This window comes from Jaculus jaculus, chromosome 8 (genome assembly GCF_020740685.1).
Source record: "Jaculus jaculus isolate mJacJac1 chromosome 8, mJacJac1.mat.Y.cur, whole genome shotgun sequence".
Classification (NCBI taxonomy): Eukaryota; Metazoa; Chordata; class Mammalia; order Rodentia; family Dipodidae; genus Jaculus; species Jaculus jaculus.
Window position 1 is genome coordinate 11,357,155 of NC_059109.1, and position 16,077 is coordinate 11,373,231.

The 16,077-nt window shown below is 49.2% G+C and overlaps 1 protein-coding gene across 2 annotated transcripts in view; it reads left to right on the plus strand.

Annotated features, from left to right (window-relative positions):
- Positions 1–2,566: 2,566 nt before the first annotated feature.
- Ppp2r5d (protein phosphatase 2 regulatory subunit B'delta) overlaps positions 2,567–16,077 on the plus strand; it is a 29,503-nt gene continuing 15,992 nt past the window's right edge. The window contains exons 1-2 of one of the 2 annotated variants that reach the window (XM_004649482.2): positions 2,567–2,704; positions 11,383–11,469. In XM_004649482.2, coding sequence (XP_004649539.1) covers positions 2,678–2,704; positions 11,383–11,469 — 114 coding nt within the window. In that variant the 5' untranslated portion in view covers positions 2,567–2,677. Of the gene's footprint in view, positions 2,705–11,379; positions 11,470–16,077 lie in introns of both variants that reach the window. The other variant, XM_045155945.1, reaches the window with a different exon arrangement.

The following is a 16,077-nucleotide window of genomic DNA, read 5'->3' on the forward strand; positions in this document are numbered from 1 at the left end:
TAGGGTCTCTTGCCCAGGCTGACCTGAAACTCACTTTGTCACCTCAGGCTGGCCTGGAACTCATGGCAGTCCTCCCACCTCTGCCTGCTGACTGTTGGGATGATCTATCAATTCTTGAATGCCCATTCACTGGTTTGTTTATACCATAGAGGGCGACAGGCCAAAGGGAGAGAGGTTGGAGGCTTTTGTCATGAGAACTGAGCCACAGCCCTGAGACACTTAGATTCTGTTCAGGTCTTCATGCCGCTGCTCCACGTTTCCAGTCAGTAACAGTTACTGTACTCTAACTCAAAGCCTCTCTTTGTGGCCAGGGGTGGTAGTGGTGCATGTCTTTAATCCCCACATTTGCAGGATTACTGTGAGTTCAAGGCCAGTCTGGAGCTACAGAGTGAATTCCTGATCAGACCCTGTCTGACAAAGAAAAAACAAAAACAAACAACAATAACAAAAAACCCCTCTCTTTGTGACTTTTGCATTCTCTTCCAGATAATACCCAGTTCTGTCCTTTCCTTTACAGCTGAGCATCTTGACATCGTCTTCTTTATGTACAGTATACATTACTGAGAACGTGAAAGTTGATTTTTTAAAAAATTATTTCAAGGTAGGGTCTTGCTCTAGCCTAGGCTGACCTGGAAGTCACTATGTAGTCTCAGGCTGGCCTAGAACTCACATTGATTCTCTTACCTCAGCTTCTGCCTGGCAGAGAGAGAGAGACACAGAGAGAATGGGTGTACCAGGGCCTCTAGCCACTACAAACCAACTCCAGATGTGTGTGCCACTTTGTGCATCTGGCTTTATGTGGGTATTGAGGAACTGAACTTGGGTCATAATGTGTAGGCAAGAGCCTTCCCCAACTCCATTCCCACAGAAGGGACAAGGCTAGGCATGGCAGTACATATCTATTTCAAGTTCAAGGCCAGGCTGGGCTCTGTCCCCTGCCTCCCAGGGTAGGCTTGTTTAAACCAGTTGGAAAGCATGTAAGCCTCAGGGCTATGGTGCGCCTTGGAGATAGTCAAATACATCTGATATTGTGCCCAGCACACTCTCCATATAGACACAAATGTCCACCTACAAATAAACAATTATGAGCCATGTGTGGTAGCACACGCCTTTAATCCCAGCACTTGGGAGGCAGAGGTAGGAGGCTTTGCTGTGAGTTTGAGGCCCCCTGATACTACATAGTGAATTCCAGGTCAGTCTGGGCTATTGTGAGACCCTACCTTAAAAAACAAAACAAGGGCTGGAGAGATGGCTTAGCAGTTAAGCGCTTGCCTGTGAAGCCTAAGGACCCCGGTTCGAGGCTCGATTCCCCAGGACCCACTTTAGCCAGATGCACAAGAGGGCACACACGTCTGGAATTCGTTTGCAGTGGCTGGAGGCCCTGGCATGCCCATTCTCTCTCTCTCTCTCTGCCTCTTTCTCTGTCTGTAACTTTCAAATAAATAAACATAAAACAAAAAAAAACCCAAAAATGTTTATTTATATATTTGCAAGGAGAATGAGAATGAATGGGCACACAAGGGTCTCCAGACACATGTGCCACTTTGTGCATCTGGGTTTACATGGGTACTGGGGTCCTTAGGCTTTGCAGGCAAAAGCCTTAGCCGCTGATCCACCTCTCCAGCCCTCACAGCTTGTTCTTGATGGATCTCTTTGTTTCATAATGTCATCAGTCGGCTACTGGGGTAACCTCTAAGATGTAATCCTCCATGCCACTTCATGTTTGTGTAATTTATTACATTGTATTTTAATCATCTGCCTATACAAGCCTGTGAACTTCATCAGACTGGGAAGTCCCTGCGGGCAGGAACGGTGTCTCATCCTCTAGTGCGCTGGCTTGGGTGCGGTGGTGGATGGCGGCTGCAGGTGAGGGATAGGTTTTCTGGCACACTCAACAATGAGATTGCTTTTCCATTTCATTTTCCACTTGCTCCAACGGAGCTGCGTCCCCATTCCCAGCACACACCTGCAGCAGGTACAGGGCAACACTTCCTGAAGTTGCAACAAACCAGGGCTCCTCGTCTCTTTTCACCCGGGTTCGGTTCCCGGCAGGGGATGGGAGGGCGTCCAACCCCCCTTTGCTCCTTTACAACCTGATCCAGAGCGATGCCCTGGAGGCCCTTGGGTGCTTTCTCCATCAATTTCACATCCACAATTGCTACTTTACTCCAATGAAAGGGAAGCTTAGTTTTAGGGCATCTGTCCTCTGCTCCGGCACAGGCGAAGGGGTAGCAGGGTGGGAAGAGCGAGAGGACCACACTTCAGGGCTGGGGAAGAATGGCTGAGGACCACGCACCCGCCCAGCTTCGGATTTCCCTTCCACCCGGGGCCCCCTACCCCCGCCTCCTTCACCAAGCCCGACCCACTTTAGGGCGGGACCTTTCCCTGCAGCCAATTCTGGGAGCCGAACCCTGGCGGTTTGTACTCTTTCTTTCCAATGAGAAAAAATGAAAGGAAGCAGCCTGGCCACGATGACCAATCGTGGGAGGCGGCGCCCGGTTGTCAGGCAGGTTTGTAAGAGTTCGAGCCAATTGGAGGCGCAGCCACCGCTCGACCCGGGGCGCAGCGCGCAGGCGGTGGCGGAGAGACGCCGAGCGGGCCGAGTGCGGCCGAGCAAAGCCGGAGCCGGAGCCGGAGCGGGGCCGCAGGGAGCCGGGCCGGGTCTGGACCGGCCGAGATGCCCTATAAACTAAAGAAGGAGAAGGTGAGCGTGGCCTTTTCCCTCTCCCTCGCGCCTCCGCCTCGGGGCCTGCGCGGAGCTTTCAGGGAGGGGCCCGAAGCAGGCCCGGGACAGCCCGGGACTGACCCTCCAGTCCGGCCCCCCGCACGACTCCCCGGGGCCAGCCTCCCCCGTGCCTCCGCGCCTGCACGGCACCCTCTTCCCCCCCAGTCCGTGCTTGCAGCTGGGACAGCTCCCCCTCCTTGCCTGGGACGGATCCCTCACCTCTGCCTTCTTCCCTTCCTCCCTCTTCCTACCCGTGGCCCCCCTTCCGATCTGCCCCACTCCGAGGTCACTCCCTGGCTTTCTCTCCCCGCCTCCCTCTGTTCCCTGATCACCCACCACCACCACCACGGGTTTGGGACATCTTTCATCTAAGACTGCACCTCCCTCCAGAACTGCGCCCTCCCCCCGCCCGCCAGCCCCTTCCCTCCTCACCAGCCCCGAGGACGGCCTCTCCACAGTTTCCTACCGCTCCTTCTCCCTCCGCTCCGAGCCCCTCCAGAGCTGGAACATCACCGCTTTCTCCTCCACCCAGATCGGGCCTAGGCCCCTCCCTCCAGTTGTTCCCTTCACACACAAACTTGTAAGCCAGGACGGAGCCCTTCTTTTCTGTCGATGGAACCCCAGAACGGCAGTGCTGGAAGGGAGCGCTGGAGCACACGCAGTGCAATCCCTGGGGGGTACAGATGAGGTGACTGAGGTCCCCACAGGGCAAGGGACTTGTCCAAGGTCACACATCCTCCTGGAGGCCCAGCCTGCAAAATCAGGTCTCTTCACTTAGAGGGTTTTCCTGTGCCAGTGCCCACCTAACTGGCATCAGCTGGTTTGCATGCTCATTCTAGACCAGACATCTTTCCTAATCTTAACAGGTTCCTCTTCCTAATCTTTAGGGTAACCTTTGCATTTCCCCCCGTTTCTTGCTGGATTTCTTTTTCCTGACCCCACTGTCCTCAAGTCAGACATCTGTCCTGCCCCGTAGTCTTCTTGTCTGGCAGCCCAGCCATCCCTGGACGTACATACCTTTGTCTTGCTGTCCTTACACATACCGTTTCTTTATTATTTGCAGTGCTGGGGATCGAACCCAGGGCTTTGCCCCTGCCAAGATGGGCATATCTACCCGTGTGCCCTACTCCCAGCCCTGCAGGCCGTTTCTTGATGCTGCCTTCTTTCCTCTTCCTCTTCTGCCTCCTCACTGCCTTCACCTGTTCCTCAGCTCTGCCTTTTTCTCCCCTTTGTTTCTGCCGTTGCCGAGGTCTGGCTCAGAGGTGTGGGGTCCTCTGAGGTACATATTTCCACAGAGGACGCTGGCAGACCAGTTCCAGCCTCCTCCAGCTGCTTCTCTCCTGGATTGACTCCCTGTGTGGGGTGCTGGCTCTGGCCTGGTATTGTGGTCATCCTCTTGAAGACCCCAAAGCTGAGCTGCTTTCATGATCCCTCTGATTGGCTGAGGTGCTGGACTGCCATCTCTGACCTCCACAATCAAACTTAAAAAAAATTTTTTTTTTAATGAATTTGAGAGAGAGAGAAAAAAAACAGGCATCCCAGGGCCTATAGCCTCTGCAAACGAGCTCTAGACACATGCGCCACCTTCTGCATCTCACTTATGTGGGTACTGGGTAATTGAACCTGGTTTCTTAGGTTTTGCAGTCAAGTGACTTAACTACTAAGCAATCTCTCCAGTCTGACATTCAAACTTTTTTTTTTTAAATTATTTATTTACTTGCAAGCAGAGAGAGAGAAGATAGAGAATTGGTGCGCCAGAGCCTCTGGTCACTGCAAACGAACTTCAGATGCAGGCATCTCCTTGTGCATCTGGGTTACATGGGTAGTGGGGAATTGAACTGGGGTCCTTTGGCTTTGCAGGCAAGCACCTTAACTGCTAAGCCATCTCTCCAGCCCCTAACAATCAAACTTTTTTTTTTTTTTTCTCTCCCGGGGCTGTTGTGTACTTGCCAGGCAGCCCTGATTCTGGGGTGTCCCCATAACATTTTAGAGTCTGAGATTTTGAGCATAGGGTTGGTGATGATGTCTGAGGCACTGAGCCCCTTGAGGTGGTGAGCTGGGCAGGATTGTGTGCCCCCCATCCGGGTCCCGTCCTTGAGGAGTGGATATTCTGAGGTGGTGTAGGTAGCTTAGCTGTAGACAGTGCACCCACAAAATAGCTACACTGGGAGCTGAGGAGCGTGTGGTGAGCTTCTCCCTCATCTGTAGTTTTCAGTTGGATGGACCAGATCCTGTCCCCTCTGCAAGAAATCTTTGCCTACTGGGTAGCTGAGTCGTTCTTAGATTTACAAAGACCATGAACTGTATTTGGTTGAGAAAGGGTGCTGGAAGGATGAAAGTGCACAGAGCCAGGTATAACTTGGATCCTCTTTTGAGATTTCACCTCCTGCGTTTGATTTTTGTCTGCACTTGGCCTTCAATGGGTGGCAGGTTCTGAGGGGGAGAGAGATGACAGACACTGTGACTGAGGTGTGCTCGGATGGAGGCGCGGAGCCGGGTGGGTGGGTGGGTGGAGGTTCATTATTGCTCATCCATCACCTGTCCCCTTTCTCTCTCTGTTGGTCCCAATGCTTGTTATCCCTCCCCACCCCCTTCCCCGAAGCCTTTCCTGAGCCCTCACTCCGGACTGAGCTTGCCTTCCTCCCCTGGATTTGAGGAATACTTGGTGAGCCATTTATGGCCTTCTGGTGCTCAGCCTTGCATGGGAATAAATTGTGGACAAGTCTTGTCTTCCCCCTGGAGATAATAACTGAGCTGTGTTTGGTTCAGCATCTCCCTTGCACAGGGTAGGCTCTCAGCGGATAAGGGCTCAGTATATGGGAAGATTTGCATTCCTTTTTTTACGCTTATGTTTTTTTAATGTTTATGTTCTTGGATAAGATGCTCTGCTCCTTCACCCTTCATCCTAGTTTATTTTCTTTCTTCTTCTCTCCTTTCTTTCTTTAATTAATTAATTTTTAAAATTTAATTTATTTATTTTTGTTTATTTTTATTTATTTATTTGAGAGTGACAGGGAGAGAGAGAGAATGGGCGCTCCAGGGCCTCCAGCCACTGCAAACAAACTCCAGATGCGTGCGCCCCCTTGTGCATCTGGCTAATGTGGGTCTTGGGGAATCAAGCCTCAAACCAGGGTCCTTAGGCTTCACAGGCAAGTGCTTAACTGCTAAGCCCATCTTTCCAGCCCTTAAGTTTTATTTATTTACTTATTTGAGAGAGAGAGAGATACAGAAATAGGCAAGGAGAGAGAGAGAGAAAGAATATGAATGGGCGTGCCAGGGCCTCTAGCCACTGCAAACAAACTCCAGATACGTGCGCCCCTTGTGCATCTGGCTTACGTGGGTCCTGGGGAGTCAAACCTGGGTCCTTTGGCTTTGTAGGAAAGAGTCTTAACTGCTAAGCCATCCCGCCAGCCCCCTATTTATTTATTATTATTTAATTAATTAATTTATTTATTTTTTTGGTTTTTCAAGGTAGGGTCTCACTCTAGCCCAGGCTGACCTGGAATTCATTCTGTAGTCTCAGGATGCCCTTGAACTCATGGTGATCCTCTTACTTCTGCTTCCTGAGTGCTGGGATTAAAGGTGTGCTCCACTATGCTCAGCTACTTAAAAAAAAATTTTTATTGTTATTTTTATTTTTGATTATTCTAGAGAGAGAGAGGGAGAGAGCAAGCAAGCGAAAGAGAGAGAGAGAATGGGCACACCAACGCCTCTAGCCATTGCAAATGAACTACTGATGGAAGTGCTACCATGTGCACCTGGCTAATGTGGGTACTGGGAAATTGAACCTGGGTCCTTAGGCTTCGCAGAGAAGTGCCTCAAACAGCCCCTTTCTTTCTTTCTTTCTCTCTCTCTCTCTCCTTTAGTCATTCAATTTTATTTATTTATTTGCAAGTAGAGAGAGAAGGAAGGAGGGAGAGAGAGAATGGGTGCATCAGGGCCTTTAGCTGTTGCAAATGAACTCTAGACACATGCGCCATTTTGTGCATCTACCTTTATGTGGGTACTGGGTAATCGAACCGGTTTTAGGCATTGCAGGTAAGTGCCTTAACCACTGAGCCATCTCTCCAGCCCTTTCTTTCTTCTCTTCCTCCTTCCTTCCTTCCTTCTTTCTTTCTTTCCTTCTTTCTTTTTTGAGGTACGGTCTCACTGTAACCCAGGCTGACCTGGAACTCGTTCTGTAGTTACAGGCTGGCCTTGAGCTCACAACAATCCTCCTACCTCTGCCTCCTGTGTGCTGGGATTAAAAGTGTGCATCACCACACCTGTCTTCTTTTCTTTTTCTTTGAGGCAAGATCTCACTCTTATCCAGACTGACCTGGAACTGTCTATGTAGCCCAGTTACCTCCAACTCACAAAGATCCTCCTCCTTCATCTTCCTGAGTACTGGGATTACAGGTGTGAGCTGTCACATCTGACTTCCTACTTTCTTCTCATTCATAACAATAATAAGCAGCATTAGGATTTTCATGTACCAGGTACTGGACTAAGCAAGTGGGTACTATGATTTTCATTGCTTAATAGATTAGGAAATGAAGGCTCAGAGATCAGTTAACTTGCCCACTTTTTTATGTCAGTAAGAGCCCAACGCTGGAGAGATGGCTCAGCTGTTAAGGCACTTGCCTGCAAAGCCTATTGTCCTGGGTTCAATTCCCCAGTACCTATGTAAAGCCAGATGCACAAAGTGGCACATGCATCTGGAGTTCATTTGCAGCGGCTAGAGGCCCTGGGTTCTCTTTCTGTCTGTATCTATCTGATTGCAAATAAATATAAAATATTAACAAATAAACAAAAAAAGAGTTGAATCCAAAATATAAAAATAATTAAATATATTTTGCTTACTTATTTATTTATTTGAGAGAGAAAAAAAGAGAAAGAGGAAGAGAGACAGAGAGAGAACAGACACACCAGGGCCTCCAGCCACTGCAAATGAACTCCAGATACATGTGCCACCTTGTGCACCTGGCTTACATGTGACCTGGAGAGTCGAACCGGGATCCTTTGGCTTTGCTGGCAAGCGCCTTAAACACTAAGCTATCTCTCCAACTGTAATTTTTTTTTTTTTTTGAGGTAGGAGCTCACTCTAGCCCAGGCTGACCACCTGGAATTCACTACATAGTCTCAGGGTGGCCTCGGACTCACAACAGTCCTCCTACCTCTGCCTCCTGAGTGCTGGGATTAAAGGTGTGCGCCTGGCCAAACTCATTCTTTTAACTTCTGTGTCATGCATCATTCGGCAGCTGTGCTGGGTCACACCTCTGTGTGCTTTACCTGTTCTGCAGAATCAGGGAGCAGGGCTGGTGGGCCCTGTTCCCCCACGCCCACCCACACCCACACCCGAGGCAGCTGGATTTGTGAGGCACATTCCCTGAGAGCTGTGTCTCAGGCGATGTGCTGAGTGCCGTAGGGTGGGTGGCGGGGTACAAAAAGAACGAGAAGCTCACAATCAAGTCGGGAGAGCAGACTTGTATGAAGATGGCTTAGCTTGGTCTCAGAGGCTCCTGTCTGGAGTGTGCGGTCAGGCACCTCAGTGTTGTATCACCCTTTTTGCTCAACTTTCATGCTATGAGCCACTGACAGGAGTCAGTACGTCCAAAGTGGTTAGCAGGCAGCAGAAAGTGCTGGGCCCAAAGAAGGAAGCCCATCCCCTTGTGTGGCAGCATGGAGCCGCTCCACACCCAGGAATGGCTTTTTTCCCCCCACCCTCCTCCCAAGAAGCCTTTCCCCTGTTCCAGCCCACACAGAGTTCTCTTCTCCCTGAAATCCTTTTGCACTCATAGTCACAATCACTTGATTTAACACTTCTTGCGGAAGGGGCTTGGCGGCTGCTGAATTGCAGACTCTGTGGAGCTGGGAGTGATTTCTAAGGTCCTCCAGTCCAGTTCTCATTCAAGGCTTGAATCCTTTTGCAGCGCGACTTAGAGGAGGGCATCCAGCCTCTGCTTGAATGCTCAGTGCTGGGAGCATGCAGCTTCGCTGAGCAGCCAGTTTCCGTGAGGACATTCAGCCTTGTCTGAGGTCTCAGCCTGCCCCCCTGTAACTTCAGCCCATTGCTCTTTTGCCTTTGGTCCCATCAGAACAAGTTGCATCTTTTAATATTTTAGTTTTATTTATTTACTAGAGAGAGAGAGAGAATGAATGCACCAAGGCCCTTAGCTACTGCAAACAAACTCCAGACACATGTGCCACCATGTGCAGCTGGCTTAGGTGGGTTCTAGAAGTGCCTTAACTGCTAAGCCATCTCTCCAGCCCACAATTTGCATCTTCGGTCAACATGCCGCTCTTCCTTTGCTGGTTGACATCCATCTTGCTCCCGCACCCTCCAGGACTCCACCCTTCCATTGTTAACTATCCCAGTTCCTGCAGCCCTTGTGCTGCCCAAGCTATTGAATGCAGTCCAGGCATGGGTTCTGTTTCCCTCTAAGAAAAACTAGGATTTCTCATTGCCTCTCTCACAGACTGATGCTCAAAACGGAGAAGCAGAACTTCCAGGCTGGCTCTGGCAGTGCCACCCAGTCGTCACAGGTCTGTTAACTGGGTGGAAGGTCACATGAGCTGCATTGGCAGCCACTGCGCTTGGAGATTTGTGTTGAGCTTGCAGCGAGACCTACATCCCCACGTCTGCTCCACATTTCCCCCATCCTGTCCCCGTGCGGTTGCTTTTGTTTTGGCCCAAAGCATAGGAAGAGATGCTGGACAGGCCGGGGCTCTGAGCCAGGTACCAGGTTCCCCAGGGAAACTTCACATTCCACTCAGTCTATAGCAGTTCAGGGCTTTACCTCCATCTCTGTCCCAGTGACTGGCTGTAGGAGCTCTTGACATTTTGGGTGAAATACTTCCTGTACCTATTAGCATCTTGATTAAATGCCAGTAGAACCCTCTTGTCTGGGTGCGAGTTGTGACATGCAACTTTTTTGTTGTTGTTGTACTTTTTTTCGTGGTAGGGCCTTACTCCAGCTAAGGCAGACCTGGAAGTCACTATGTAGTCTTAGGATGGCCTTGAACTCACGGTGATCCTCCTACCTCTACCTTCCGAGTGCTGGGATTAAAGGCGTGTGCCACCACGCCCGGCTTCAAAATTTTTTTTAAAAAGCCTCCAGGTCTTTCTGGAGAGCCCTAACGGGAGAGAGGTGACACCTACTGTGTACGGTGGAAGCCTCTGGCACTTCTTTGGGCATGTAGCCAGAAGCCAGTCTGACCAGCTCATCCCCTGATACTTTTCCCTTAAGCCTCCTTGGCTGTTACTGGACTGAGGTCCTTCCAGACTTAACCCATGCACCAGCCTGGTGTGGTGACAAATAAATAATATTACCATGCTTGGGGCTGGGGAGATGGCTCTGAAGTTCAAGGTGCTTGCTTATAAAGTCTATTGGCCTGGTTTGATTCCCTGGTACTCACTTAAAAGCAGATGCACACGTGCCTAGAATTTGTTTGCAGTGGCAAAAGGTCCTGGCGTACCCATATTTTCTGTATGCAAATAAATTTTTATGTTTATTTATTTGAGAGCGACAGACAGAGAAAGAGGAGAGCGAGAGAGAATGGGCATGCCAGGGCCTCTAGCCAATGCAAACGAACACCAGATGTATGCACCACTTTGTGCATCTGGATAATATGGGTCCAGGTGTGGTGGTGCATGCCGTTAATCCCTAGGGAGGCAGAGGTAGGATGATCGCCGTGAGTTTGAGATCACCCTGAGACTACATAGTGAATTCCAGGTCAGCCTGGACTAGAGGGAGACCCTACCTCGGAAAAGTAAAAAAGAGTATCAAACTGGAGTGATGGTTCAGCAGTTAAGGCAATTGTTTACAAATCTAACAAAGTGGCTGTGATTTTCCAATACCCATGTAAAACCAGATGCACAAACTGTGGAACTCCTTTGCAAGGCTAGAGGCCCTGGTGAGCCCACACCCTCTGTCTACTTCTCTTGTATCTATCTCTGGTTGCAAATAAATCAATTAAAAAAAATAGCTGGGTGGGCCTGGTATGGTGGCACATGCCTTTAATCCCAGCACTTGGGAGGCAGAGGTAGGAGGATCGCTGTGAGTTTGAGGCCTCCCTGATACTACATAGTGAATTCCAGGCCAGCCTGGACTAGAGTGAGACCCTACTTTGAAAAACTTAAAAAAACTTGGTGGTACACCCTTTTATTCCCAGCACTTGGAAGACCCAAGTTATGAGGATACCATGAGTTCAAGGCCAACCTGAGACTACAGTTTCAGCTCCAGGTCAGCCTGGGATAGTTGCGACCCTACCTTGAAAAAACCCAAATGAATAGAATATAAACAAAACAAAAATTATCTTTTTTTGTTGTTGTTTTGCTTTTCGAGATAGGGTTTCACTCTAGTCCAGGCTATCTGGAATTTACTATGTAGTCTCAGGCTGGCCCGAACTCATGGTAATCTCAGTGCTGGGACCACCACCTCACCTGGCTCAAAAAAGAACATTACCATTCTTGAGGGGTGACTTCCGAATCTGATTCTACTGCTGCGAGGGGCTGAATCTTCTTGTGGGTGCACGTCTCCTCCCCTAGGGACTGGCACAGGTCGGTTCTCATCATTGATTTAGCAGTTGTTGGGCAGCGCATAGTTACAACTAAGAACGAAGGCCTCTCTCTCCTCTTGGCCTATGCTAACCTTAACCCCATCTTCTCCCAGCAGGAGCCCCCCAAGCTTGCCAAAGGTACGGCCAAGCCCAGCAGCTCCAGCAGCTCCAGCAAGGATGGTGGAGGAGAGAATGCTGAGGAGGTAACGACAGCTCTGGCTGTGGTACAGGGGCCGGTTCCAGCTCCTTGGTGGCATGAGGGGTCCCGGGGCAGTTATGCAGGTGGAAGGGAAGACGGCTTCCCCAGCCTGGGAGGGACCTAGACATTCCCTAGACAATCCATGTGGACCTCCCTTAGGCAAGATTTCCCTGTTCTGGTGTAGACCAAATAAGTTCATTCTTTCAAGCTCAGATTCCTGTGATTTTTTTTTTTTTTTTTTTTTTTTTTTTTTTTGAGGTAGGGTTTCACTCTAGATCAGGCTGACCTGGAATTCACTATGTAGTATCAGGGAGCCCTCAAACTCACAGCGATCCTCCTACCTCTGCCTCCCAAGTGCTGGGATTAAAGGCATGTGCCACCACGCCTGGCTGAAAATTGTGTTTCTGTCTGCTATCTATATATCTTTTCTTTTCTTTTTTTTTTTTCTTTGAGGTACAGTCTCACTTTAACCCAGGCTGAGCTGGAGTTCATTGTGTAGTCTTAGGTTGGCCTCAAACTCACATTGATCCTCCTACTTTTGCCTGCAAATGCTGACATTAAAGGCGTGTGCCATGACACCTGGCTGTCTGCCATCTCTAAGTGTTATGAATTTCTTCTTCAGTGGCTAGGGGAATGGCACAATGGCAGGACCCATGCGTAGAATGCTTGAGGCCTTGGGTTGGATTTCCAGCGCGCGCACACACACACACACACACACACACACACACAAACTCTTTCTCCTTGGGAAAAATGCTGGAAGGTGCTAGACGTGATGGTGTCTACTTGTAAACTCATTACTTGGGAGGTAGACACAGGAGAATCACAAGTTTGAGACTAGCTTGGGCTACATAGCAAAAACGGCTTGAGGACTGGGGTCCTGGGGAGAAGGGAGAAAGTCTACAGATTTCTTGATGGAGTGGCTAGTAACTTTGGCAAGGATCCAGGTAGGACAGAGGCCTGGGAGTGACTGGTGTCCTGGAGTTGGGCAGGGCTGGGCCCACTGCCCTTGGTCTGGATTGAATGAGAGTGACTGAAGGACAGTCATGAGCAGAGGTCAGCCTGGCTCAGCAGTCTAGGGTTATAAAACAATAAATGGGTAAGCTGGGCAGCCAGAGGGCAGAGGGACTTACGGAAGTCCAGGGAATGTCCACAGATGTCTGCGCATGCTCGGTGGGATGCTCTGTGGGTGGACGTTGCTGTGAACATGGGGAGGGAGGAGCGCCATGCGATGGGGAAACTGCAGTTCAGTGCTTCTCCGCGGTCTCTCCTTGCTGCTTTAAACTGTCCAGCAAATAATTCTCTCCCCCTCCCTCCTTCTCTGTCAAATAAAAATAAATAAGTAAATACAATATTTCAAGAAACAGACATTTTGGTGACAGGCTGCCCTTGGGACATCTTTGAGAAAGGAGATTGATTAATCAGTGTCTGGGGTTAACTATGGATTTAGATTTTTCCAAGCTACTTCTGGTTCTGCCACCTCTACAGAGACCCATTCACCTTTCACACTAGTGACAGTGTACGTTGTAAGCCTTGTATAAATCATCAGAAGTAGGCTAGGTAGACCACAGTAGAGGACTTAGTTCCACCTCTGCACCTGCATTTGTAGGTAAGCGTGTCTCTAGACTGCCTTTGTCGCTTTGCATTGTAACTGCTTGTTCCCATCTTTGTGGGCCTAATAAAAACAGCAAGAGAGGGGCTGGAGAGATGGCTTAGCAGTTAAAGTGCTTGCATACAAAGTCAAAGGACCCAGGTTTGATTCCCCAGGGTCTGTGTAAGCCAGATGCACAAGGTGACATGTGTCTGGAATTTGTTTGCAGCAGCTGGAGGAGGCCCTGGTGTGCCCATTGTCTTTCTTTCATTTTCACTTCTCTCAAATAAATCAAAGTAAAATATTAAAGAAAACAAAACAACAAGAGAGGCCATGCATGGTGGCGCACGCCGTTAATCCCCGCCCTCGGGAGGCAGAGGTACGAGGATTGCTTCAGGTTTGAGGCCAGCCTGAGACTCCATAGAAGTATGCTGAGACCACTATGTGGTTTCTCCACTGCCCTTCGGACATATCTGCCTGGGGCAATAGTGTTTTCAAGCCCTCTGGAAAAGGGGGTGTTAGTTTCACCTTGGATTCTACATTGTGAAAAGCTGCTGAGGACTAGCCTGTATGAGGCAGCTGAAGGAATTTTACTCCATAATCTTCCTGAAAGGTACTCATGCATTGATGGTAGAGAGGCTAAGAAAGCTGTGGGTGAGGCCGTGAGGCCATAGTCTTAAAATGCAATTTGGGGGTTGGAGAGAAGGGGCTCAACGGCTAAAGGTGCTTGCTTGGAAAGCCTGACAGCCTGGGTTCAGTTCCCCAGTATAGTACCCATGTAAATAAAGCCAGATGCACTGAGCGGCGCGTGCCTCTGGAGTTCTTTTGTAGTGGCAGGAAGCCCTGGCTTGCCCATGCTCACTCTCTCTGCCTCTTTCTCTCTCTCAAATAAGTAAATTAATTAAACATTGTTGAGTATTGCTGTTTGGGGGGGGCTGGAGAGATGGCTTAGCAGTAAAGGTGCTTGCCTGCAAAGCCTAAGGACCCATGTTCGACTCTCCAGATCCCACTTAAGCCAGGTACACATAGGTGAGGCAAGCATCTGGAGTTCGATTTCGGGTGCTGAGGCCCTGGCGCACTAATTCTCTCTCTTTCTATCACTTTCTCTAAAAATAAATAAAAATTTAAAAATGCTGTTTGGGGCTAGGGGGATATCTCTGTGAATAAAGCACTTTCCTATACAAGTGTGATTACCTGAGCTCTAATCTTCAAGACCCATGTAAAAGCCCATGGACACTGTGGCACTGGCGTTTGTAATCCCAGCATGCTCGTAGCTAGAAGGAGGCAGAAACAAGAGGTCACAGTGTAAGCTAGCCTGGCAACACAGCGGTGAACAAGACCCTGCCCCAAAAAAGATGGAAAGCAAGGACCAGTATCTGAAGTTGCCCTTTGAACTCCACGTGCGTGCTGTGGCACGTGTGGGTCTGTACTCACACACGTGAGCACACATACAGTCACACACAGAGGGGAAAAGAATGCTGTTGGCACAGTCCTTCCCTCTCTCTTTCTAGACTAGAATTTTGAGCTCTTCCAGCCAAATTCCCTGTGGCAGGCATTTGCCAATGTTTTCAATTGATCCTGATAATTATAGCAGCTAATATTTATTTTATTGAACAGTTATTACGTAAGTTTCACAGGGCAACTCCAACAAATTACCACAAACTCAGAAGCTGGAAACAACAGAAATTCGCTCACAGTTCTGGAGGCCAGAAGGCTGAAGTGTCAATAGGCCATGCCCTGAAGTTCTAGGAAAATGTCTGTTCCATATTTCCTCTCCTTCCCTTGACTTCTAGCGGATTATTTTTATTTATTTATCTTGTTTTTTCGAGGTAGGGCCTCTCTGTAGCCCAGGAGACCTGTAATTTACTATGTAGTCTCAGGGTGGCCTTGAACTCACAGCGATCCTCCTACCTCTACCTTCTGAGTGCTGGGATTAAAGGTGCCTGACACCTCATCAGCTTCTGGTAGCAGATTTATTTATTTGACAAGAGAAAGAGTGAGAGAGAGTGACAGAATGGGTATGCCAGGGCCTCCAGCCACTGCAAACGAACTCCAGATGTGTGCGCCCCTGTACATCTGGCTAACCCAGGTCCTGGGAATTGAACCTGGGTCCTTTGGCTTTGCAGGCAAACACCTTAACTGCTAAGCCATTCCTCCAGCCCTCTGTTGGCTTTTGACAATCCTCCGTACTCCTAAATTTGTAGATGCATCACTTCAGTCTCTGCCTCTACTTTTTTTTTTTTTTTGGTTTTTCGAGGTAGGGTCTCACTGTAGCTCAGGCTGACCTGGAATTCACTATGTAGTCTCAGGGTGGCCTTGAACTTGCGGTGATCCTCCTACTTCTGCCTCCCGAGTGCTCTCAAATACTGGGATTCGAGGCGTGCGCCACCATGCCCGGCATACTCAGCCTCTACTTTTTTTTTGGTTTTTCAAGGTAGGGTCTCGCTCTAGCCCAGGCTGACCTGGAATTCACTGTGTAGTCTCAGGGTGGCCTCGAACTCATGGTGATCCTCCTGCCTCTGCCTCCTAAGTGCTGGGATTAAAGGCGTGCGCCACCACGCCTGGCTCAGCCTCTACTTTTACACAGCATTCTTCTTTTATTTTTATTGACAGCTTCCATAAGTATAGACAATAAACCATGATAATTCCCTCCCCCCCTTTCCCTTTGCAACTTCACTCTATCATACCCTTCCCCCATCAATCAGTCTCTCTTTTATTTTGATATCATCATCTTTTCTTCCTATTATGAGGGTCTTGTGTAGGTAGTGTCAGGCACGGTGAGGTCATGGATATCCAGGCCATTTTGTGTCTGGAGGAGCACGTTGTAAGGAGTCCTATCCTTCCTTTGGCTCTTAAATTCTTTCCACTATCTCTTCTGCAATGGACCCTGAGCCTTGGAAGGTGTGATAGAGATGTTTTAGTGCTGAGCACTCCTCTGTCACTTCTCCTCAGCACCATGATGCCTTCTGAGTCATCCCAAGGTCACTGCCATCTGAAAAGAGAAGCTTCTCTAACCTAAAGTGA